This window comes from Poecilia formosa, unplaced genomic scaffold, assembly GCF_000485575.1.
Source record: "Poecilia formosa unplaced genomic scaffold, Poecilia_formosa-5.1.2 Scaffold651, whole genome shotgun sequence".
NCBI classification, from domain to species: Eukaryota; Metazoa; Chordata; class Actinopteri; order Cyprinodontiformes; family Poeciliidae; genus Poecilia; species Poecilia formosa.
The window spans coordinates 88,287-98,271 of record NW_006800590.1 but is presented as its reverse complement, the minus strand read 5'-3'; the positions used below and the strand labels follow the sequence as shown (position 1 = coordinate 98,271).

Genomic DNA, 9,985 nt, shown 5'->3' with positions numbered 1-9,985 from the left:
AGGTGTGACGCTCATATTTGAAGATTTTGCTGTAAAAAGACAACATTATATAAAATCCCAATAAAATATGTGGAAGTTTGTGATTTGTGACAAAATAAAATATTATATAAATGAACTGTTTGTCTAAAATGAACCCTTTAAAACTGATCCGTTTATTTTTATTCTAGCTCAGAAAGATCAACTCCTTTAGCTGCAGTTCATCTTCAGAACAGCTGGGGCGGTAATTTACTCAAACCAGATTATTGCAGAGTCCAGTCAAAAATGAGAGAAACCATAGAAGCAGAAGCGCTTGGAGGTCGAAACGAACTGGTCCACGATGTCTGCGGTGTATCCCACTGTCCTGCTGTGTGTGCACGGCTTCTTCTCCAGCCTGCGGCCGTCGGAACCTTTCCTCACCGCTTACCTTATGGGACCGGACAAGAACCTGACGAAGACCCAGGTGAGGTTGCCGTGCTGTGGGTCACAGCTCCTCTTGCATCACTCTGTTTCCTCACACATGTTTGGATCTGCCTGGTTCCGGACCTTCTAAGTAAAGGAGAATTGGTCCCGCTTGTTCGTGGCTTCTTGCAGCTTCTCTGGGTATAAAGAATTTCCTGTTTTCTTAAGAATTCACGTACTACGCTGCACCGAATTGACGTTTTCCAGACGAACCTGACCTGCTGTGTAAACGCAGAGGTTCTGATCCAATTCTTAACTTTTTATATTCTGGTTCCAGAGACGCACAAGTTCCTGTAATCCAGAGAACAGACTGGTCAAACCTGAACTGAATTATTTTCCGCTGAGAATAATTCAGTTCCTCCAGTGTGTCACATAGAGTTGTGTCCTTGATAGATGACTAATACGATCTGCTGCTGTTCTAGATCTGTCATAATTTTGGATTTAACTGATTTTTTTGGTTTTGGGTGTGGATCATGAAAGGGAACAAAGAATTTTGTTTATCACAGTTTACTCATCAGTTACAATTCCTAATTACATTTTAATAATGAAAATATAATGTACAAATATCTGCATGTTCAATCATGTGGTCTTTAGCATTGAGGTCAGTGACCAGTCCATCCAGCTGACCAGATATGTTGCTGGCTTGCAGAGCAGGAATGTATTGCTCTTAGGAAATTACTTCTTCTACATCCACATGTTCCTTCAGTTGTTGAGTTTCATTATGTTACGCTGTTCATTGTAAGAGATTTAAACATAGCAAAACAAAAAAATCTACTGTTTTTCTACCCTGAAATACACCAATAACTGAAAAAAAGATTAAACATGTGCTTTGATGTTAAAGATTTCCCCCAGAAAACTCGCTAAGGCCGGTGGTTGGGCGCTAGGGCAGTCATTCATCCAGTGGCCCGTCACATTTTTGAGTTAAAAAATGTTTTAAGTTTACATGAAATTTGAAAATATCACTTGATAATTATGTGTTATTGAAAGATTGGAAAATTAATACCTGAACACAAACTATGAAGTATTAAAATTGCAAACATTTTAAAAAGTCTTAAAAAAAATAAGCAATGCTTAGCCTTGTGGGGGCACAAGGGAAGCCTGTTAGCCCACCAGGCTTATAATACAGAGTGGGAAACCCTGATGTTTAAATCTATCAAATTTAATTGGTAAAATCTTGTAATTCATTCACTTTTCTTTGTCTTCAGAAAAACTTGGAATAAAGTGGATTTTTTTGGCATTAATTTTAATTTTACATTCACTGCATTTACACAATAAAACATATGTCCCTAAACTTTTTTGGCTCTTCTAAACCACAGATAGAACAGGTTGTTGGTTGATCCATTTACACACTAAAAGTGTGTCAGGTTTTAGTTTTGCTTCTTCACTATAAAACATTTTATTTTGGTGCATCCTAAAAGAAAACAGTTTTAGTTGCTGTTATGGCTAATAAACATACTTTGGAAGGTGACTGTGTAAAACCAGCACGTCCGGTGTGAGTGTGTGAGCAGCACTTCTCCATTATAGTCATACTGTTTGCAGAAGGAGGCTCAGACACACTTCATTCAGATTGAGATAATCTCTCAAAAAATGTCAGCTTTCTTGCTAATCCTTTAAATAATGACCTTCATCAGGTTGTAATGTGGACCAGCAACAAATCTGTCAACATGAAACGGTTATACTTTTGATCATGTAGCCACATCATGTTATGTTTGCATCAGAAAAGGAAGAGAAGTAGTAGCTAATAGAAAACAAGGCAGAAGCATATGACTGTTCTATATGTAATGTTACTATAAAACTGTTACCATTTCCTGTGCTGTGGTGAAACATGTAACAGTTTTTGAGTGCTGTTCTACTAACACAGATGTTGATTGTTCAGAGCTCTACTTCACATCCTGCTGCTGGTTTTTGATTCATAAGGTTTGACTTAAACTAAAACCAAATAAAACTCATAGAAGCTTTAAAACTTTAGACTCAGAATACATTCAGAAGAGGTTTCAGTACTGAACAATAATGCCAAACCATAGTTTAAGAAAATCTTTTGGTTTTCCACAAAGTCCAATATTAGAAACTAAGTTTTTATTTTGCATTTAACTGAGGTTTGGAGTCCAATTAAAAGGTATAATTGTTGCTAATTGCAATTTTGAAATTGATTACAATTTGTAGTTAATTTTTGAATGATTTTTCAGTTTTGACAAATTAGCACATCAATAAAACATACTGATCAATCTTTGGAGATTTTGTCTTTGGTCTTTTGGAAGCAATAAAATGTGAACAGTTTTTATTATAGTAATTTCTTTGTAAATATTACAAGTTTTGTGTGATTTTGTTCGGGAGGCTAATAATTTTACCTCACTATGCTGATTAAACTTGTATAGAAATACATTTTCATTAAATAAATTAACAGGTTTTTTTTCTTTTTTAGTTTTGTAGGAATTAATTATATCAAAACGGAGGCGAAGCCACACTGTGAAAAACAAATTCTAAAATATAAATATGGACTTTTCTGGGGGAAACCTTTTTTTTTCTTTTATAATTCTACTAAGTTAAAAATATATTTCTTGTGTTCTCTGCAGGTTGTCAATGAAATCTATCCCATATGGACATATTCCTACCTCGCCCTGTTGCTCCCCGTCTTCCTGGCTACAGACTACCTCTGCTACAAGCCGGTGTTGGTACTGCAGGCGTGCAGCCTGGTACTGACCTACGCCATGCTCTGGAAGGCCCATGGCATGCTGGCCATGCAGCTGCTGGAGTTTTTCTTTGGGTTGGCCACAGCAACAGAGATTGCCTACTACTCCTACATCTACAGCGTGGTGGAGCCAGAGCTCTACCAGAGAGTGACCGGTTACTGCCGCAGTGTCACATTGTTCGGCTCGGCAGCCGGGTCGCTCCTCGGTCAGCTCCTGCTGTCGTTGGCCAAAGTGGAGCTGGTGCACCTCGTTATCATTACGCTGGCGTCAGCCACCGTGGCCTTCGTTGCCCCCTGGTTCCTCCCCATGCCCAAGAGGAGTTTGTTTTTCCACATGAGTCCAGGAGTAGTCGAGGAACCTGCAGCTGGCTCCAGTCCCAGCCCTGATAAGGTAGAGGATTCAGAAAGCAGAGCACCCATGGTAAGAAATCTACACATCTTGACAATTTATTGAAGTTTGTGTGTTGTGTGAAGAAGGGAACTCTTCCTCTTTCAGATATCCAGGTCATCCGAAGCAGGAGGTAGCAGCAGTGGGTTTGTGCAGGTGTTATGGATGCTTTTCCATGACTTCCTGCAGTGCTACAGGTGTCGCACCCTGCTGGCATGGTCGGTGTGGTGGGCCCTGGCCACATGTGGCTACTTCCAGATCATCAACTACGCTCAGGCACTGTGGGAGATATTCCATTCATCCCAACACCATGAAATCTACAACGGCTACGTAGAGACGTTGTCCACGCTGCTTGGTATGGCATCTGCTTTCATTTATGAATTTCTAGACTGGTGTTTTGCAAATTTCAGACATGACAAGTCAATCCAATCTAAGTCACACTTAGGAAGTAAATCAAATAGAAACAGAATATTCCTTCTTGGTAACCATTGTTAAATGTGGAATAGTATGGCGTTTATTAAACTGTTTTACTAAATATAGTGAATCTCAATACTACCAAGAGAAACTGTTTATGAAGCACTCTTCCTCTAAGATTCTGTAAGTAGAGTTTTATTTTGACGTAAGACAGAAAGTACTATTAGATTTTTTTAATATGCTGGTTATTGAAAGCTGTTTTAAGGACCCCATAACAACACTTTAATGTTCCCATTTTGACTTGACAATGGAGGAAACAGACAAGATGTGATTACTAAACAATCCCTCAACAGATTATCAGCTAGCCACTACAACTCCATGTTCAACATAGAAAGATTTTGACCAGTCAAGGCACACTTTGATGATTCTTCACTGGACAGACATTCTTTCACAGTTAAGGTTTAACAGTTTAAGATTCTCAAAACTTCCTCAACTTGTGAAGGTACAAAATGGCAACAAGCCTAGCACCTTAGCAAGGCTAACGTTAGCTAGATTGCTGTCAATCCTCAAAATGAACGAGCTACAGAAATGTGAGATGTTATCAATATCCCAGCTGTGAGCACACTTCCGCTAATCTGCTGATGCGCTAATAGAAGAGCTAGTTTTTCATTTAGCATTTTTGCTAACTTTGAAAATGTTTAGTTTAATTAGTTTCCCTAAAATAATTTTTCTGAATAAATTCTAAAGCACTGGTTTACTTCTAATGAAAACTACCAAAAGTAACCTGGGCTGTTTTAATCAAACAAAGTTAACTTTATCCCCTTGATGTGACAACCATTTTCTTTTCTTAATCACAGCCATCTAAAGGGGAGTAAATACTTTTCTACAGCACTACAACAAAGTCATATTCAGAAAAAATGATTTCTTCATCCCTTTCTGTTCTGAGTCCAGATGTCTGAGTCGTGTCGTGTCCTGCAGGCGCTCTGGCTGCTCTGCTGGTGGGCTGCCTCCCAGTGGACTGGACCCACTGGGGAGAACTGCTCCTGTGGGTCCTCTCCCTCCTCATGGCCGCCTGCGTTTTCATCATGACCATGCTGAAGAACATCTGGGTGAGCTACAGCTCCTACATCATCTTCAGGACCATCTACATGCTTCTCATCACCGTGGCAACGTGAGTCTAACATGGCGTAAAAACCACAGTGAGGAGGAAGCTTCAGAATCTGATTTTGAGCAATTCTTTGAGACCCTTAGAAAGAAAAGAGGGAAGGCAGAAAGGAGAAGTGTGTCTCAGTGAATCCAGATTGCAGCAAGCAGCTGTTGCTCCATCTGAAGCTTCCTGCTGTTTCAGCATGAAGCACCTGCAGCTTCTTCTGCAGCATGTCAACGTGAGGTGACATGAGGTGGAGTACTGCGCTTGGTTTCAGTGTTGCTCCCTGACCTCCAGGTACCAGATAGCGGCCAGCCTCAGCATGCAGAGATACGCTCTGGTGTTTGGAGTCAACACGTTCGGTGCCCTGCTGCTCTGGACTCTGATCACTGTGGTCGTGGTGGACTCAGCTGGACTCGGCCTTGACGTTGTCACTCAGGTAACATGTCGGCTGTTTGCTGATGTGAAGGAAGCTTTGCTGATGCCAGTGTTGTGTTTAATGGCTGCCTGTTTGGTCACGCTCCCTCAGTTTTTCATCTACGGCGGCTACTTCACAGTCATCTCGGTGGTCTTCCTCCTGGCCGGCCTCTACAGAGTCTTCTCCTCCAGGCGGACCATGCAGGAAGTCAATGGAGAGTCCAGCCCTCCTCCAAACAGTGCCGTGACACAGTGAATGATTCACCTTAAAGCTTTGAGTGGACATTGAATCACTTTTTTGGAACAAACTGAATGGGGGCTTTTCATGATGTCATCATATTCTGAAGCGGGCTGGACCTGAACTTCTTGTGTGGTGGAGCCAACTTGGATCATTAACACCAAAGTATTAATGATCCAAGTTTTCCTCTGAGCCAAGTAATTTCAGGTCTGAGTGATACAGACCTGAAACTTAACCACAGAAGTCAGTGGGTTTGTTTTCAATAGAAATAAAAGCAACTATATTAAGTGTTTTTATATATACTCAGGTTTTTTGCCCTCAACAAAATGCAATACAGTGGACTCCCACTTATTACTGATTCAGTATTTGCAGATTTTCAGTGGAATGTAACACCAACATTTATTGTTTAAACTATTAAAATACCTTTAGAAGTGTTTTTAGAGGAGACACTCTGATTTTGCACTCTATCTTAATTTCCAAATGTGAGATATTCCTTGATGCCTTTATGGAAACAAGGATGGCAAGTCAAACCTCTAAACAAACCATTTTTTAACCATAGTTATTAGAAAGTTTTGGAAAAGCTTAGTTTTCCAAAACTTTCTGCCTCCTGGTGGGTGCCAATGCCTGGAACTGTTTAAAGTCGGTTAATTTCCTGATCACTTTGGGAGTTTATAAAGCTGCTTAACTCAGCTGGATGATGCATATGATGACATAATGAACAGCAACCAATAATTATTTAGCTTCTGCAGCTCTGTGCAGTGTTTATAGCAATTTTGTGACCTCTACTGTTACAGATGGGAGAATGAATGGGATGGCTAAAACAAGATTCAGGTGATGTCTCTAAAACATGCTGAATTAGGAGCTGTTATCACCTGACAAACTCAAATCTGAATAGCTTTAATTAATTTTCTTCATGTCTATCAACTGAAATGGTTAAAAACTAAATATTTAATGTTTTTATGTTTTCTGTGATTGATCCTTGTCAAATTATTGTATTTATCATATTTATAAATAACTAGTATGTTTACATATTTTTATTTTTTAACTTTTACCCTGTTGATGACGCACAGGTTTGTCATAAACATGGTTAAAGAAGAGAAACGTACAATTTTTAAGGTGGTACTTGGGAGCAGTTCACTATTTGGAAAACATTTTTATATAACTATGTTTACATTTTGTCTTGTAAGGTACAATTTAACAAGGTGCACATTTTGGTGATTATGTGGAATATATAATATGAAATATTTCACATGTCTTTGGGAGTTTGGAAAATATCCTTAAGTTATAGAATGAACCCCCCAAAAATGACCAGCCAAAAAAACAAATGTGTATTGCACTGGCATATGGGATAAGTTAATTCAATCAAAGCAGTCGGTGTGACTGCAGTCTCAGTCTGTTACTCAGATTATGAGATTATAAAATTTGTCACCGTTGCTTATCAAATAGGAGCATCTCAGGAGTCTCAGTTCTAAATGTTAAAATTTCTTGAATTACAGCATGTTGTAGAAACGCATCATCAGAACCTTATTTTATCCTATTCATACATAATGCAGTCATTAGGAGTAAAGTGTGCATAAAATGCACTGAGCATATTATAGCTATGGATTAGATTACCATAGACGGTAGATATCAACTGTCCTAGATTACATTTAATACATAAAAAAATACTGTCTGATCTAATGCTTCCTGCTGTTAAAAATTCATGTTTTAGATAAATTAAGGTTGGCACAATATGACAGAAAAACATTATCTAGTGTTTATGGCCTGTAATAGAAACCAAATTAACTACAGTACCATATTAAGTGTTCTACCGTTTGTTACCAGCCAAAATTAATTAATATGACTGTAAATGTGTTTTTTTTTCTTTTTCTGTGAGTCTGTAGACTGTAATGCACTAATTAACAAAGATGTATACTTCCATGTTGGAAGTAGTGGTACTGAGACGCACAATTACTGTTGGCAGGTTTTCACTGAACACTACATTGTGAAACTTGAAATGATCCCCTGCTCCTTTGTCATTTGTTGTTTAAGTACCTTAAAAATTTTAGCTGCTTTTAGTTTTTGTTTAGTTGATGACAAATTGCACTGAAAAGCTGCTTTAAAATACATCAGTGAAGATAAATGTTCAGTAAGGAGAAGTAAGTGTGTTTCTACTTTGCTTTTTTTCATCCATCCATCCATTTTCTTTACACCCTTGTCCTCTCGATCTAGTGGGGTCGGGAGGTGCTGGTGCCTATCTCCAGCTAACGTTCCGGACGAAAGGCGGGTTACACCCTGGACAGGTCGCCAGTCTCTTTGCCTCTTTTGTCAGAGGTAAATATTTCATATAATTAGACAAACCTAATCTGAAGAAAAATAATATCAGCTTTCAAATGATTCCATTTCAGGGGAAAATTATCCAACCCAATATGTGAAAAGTATTCACCCTCTTACCTTATGTCATGAATTCTTTATGAAGTCAAAAACACATTTTTTGGAAAGTTTCCTAACCCACGTCTTAACTCCATAAACAATTCATGTGTGAAGGCCATTAATGCAGCTAAATTCAGATTGACTTAAAATTCCAGCAGTTAAGAGTTGAACAACCAGTTCTCATGATTAGAGGTGATTATTTATTCTACACCCTCAGGTTAGTTCATACCATTCTTCTTTTTAATAAATAAAATCCTCATTTAAATTCTGCTTTATTTTTTATTCAGATTATCTGTGAAGATAGTTTTATCTGAAATAGGTGTGTACTGATTGCCGGTCACTGATCTTTAAAAAGCCTGACCTGCCTATAACGAAACGTAGGGTCAAAGCTGTTAAATTGCCAACAGTGGAGCAATTATTGTTAACAAAGCATGTGTAGACGTGACCTGGTGGGCATGTCTGTCTGTTAGTCCCCTCCCTCATGGGACAGCTGAATGGGAGTGTAGCTGATTTTCAGACCTCTGCTTTCTTTGTCACCTAAGTATTGGCCCAACACGATCTTAAAATTAAGGAAATTGAGGCCAATTTTATGGCCAGGTGAATTATCGGTGCACCCCTGATCTGAAACATTCCTGTCTGTCAAACAAAAATCGATCCAATTTATGAAGAGGCAAAAAAAAAGTTCTTATAGACAAAATCATATTGAACTTTTGTTTCACTGTTGCCAGGAGTTCATATGTGATGAAGCAAAATGACCAAATTAATTTTGATATAATCAGAGAATATAATGCATATCCCAAAATTCCTTGCTGTGGCGCTTAATGCCAAAGACTGTAGTTTCCGTTGACTTGTCTGACATATGAATGTACAACTAGACATTACGCACTCTTTTCATCGCTCGTCTCTAGATTTAGAGATGTCTGAGTTGCAGAGTTTGCCTTATAATCTGTTTCCATGCCTATTAATTTCTCATCTGTAATCTTTTGATGCTTTGAAGTAAATGTAAATGTGAACAATCTTCACAGTTAACATGAAAATTACTCCCTATTTGCTGCAGGGCAATTATTTTAATATATGCAAAAGACAACCAAATACTTTTTATACAATGTAAAAATGTCATTTTGTAATTTAAATATATATTGAATAAATTCTTTTTATACATGTGGTCATTGTGTTTCATTTGTTATCTGAACAGGTGTGTGTGTGTGTGTGTGTGTGCGTGCGTGTTTGTGTGTGTGTGCGTGTGCCATCAGACTTTTTCCTGTCTTTGGTCTGTTAGGGTTAGCAAAAATATTTACAATTTTTGTTTTAAATTGTATTTTCTTCAAATTTTGCATACTGTTTATGACTTTTTATACAATTTGCAAAAATGAGATGATGTCAAAGTTAAAACTCGTGAATATGCTGCAGAACCTGGTAGGAGAGTCGGTGAAACAGGTCCTGCAACAGGAACTGAAAGGCCACTCTGAGAGGAAGAAGCAATCCGAAATCAACATGAAAATCCAGATTATAGCTTAGAATTGCTCTCTGGTATGAAAACCCTAATATTTGGAGACATCCCTTGGTAGAGATTGTTACATTTGGATAATAAAGGGGGAAGATTTCATGCCTTAAAAAAACATCCAGTGTAGCAGTGGTGGTAGCATCATGTTGTGGGGTTATTTGCTGCAGGAGAGATTGGTGCACTAAACAAAGATGAGAAAATAAAAATGAATGTGGAAATATTGAAGATAGTGAAGGATGATGTTTAAAAAGTTGTTTGACACATAGGTCTATCAAAAACCTGAAGGGTCGCTAGCTCTAAGAGTCTCTAGCCCCATTACGATAAGCTTAACAATAAAT

The 9,985-nt window shown here is 38.3% G+C and overlaps 1 protein-coding gene across 1 annotated transcript; it reads left to right on the top strand.

Moving 5' to 3' along the window:
• The first annotated feature begins 235 nt into the window (after window positions 1-235).
• Window positions 236-8,835, top strand: slc19a2 (solute carrier family 19 member 2). The gene is made up of 7 exons (XM_007542033.2): window positions 236-439; window positions 3,012-3,548; window positions 3,624-3,870; window positions 4,908-5,100; window positions 5,374-5,515; window positions 5,606-5,732; window positions 7,943-8,835. The coding sequence occupies exons 1-7, from the start codon at window positions 317-319 to the stop codon at window positions 8,059-8,061; spliced, it is 1,488 nt and encodes a 495-aa protein (XP_007542095.2). The 5' UTR covers window positions 236-316; the 3' UTR covers window positions 8,062-8,835.
• The last annotated feature ends 1,150 nt before the right edge of the window (window positions 8,836-9,985 follow it).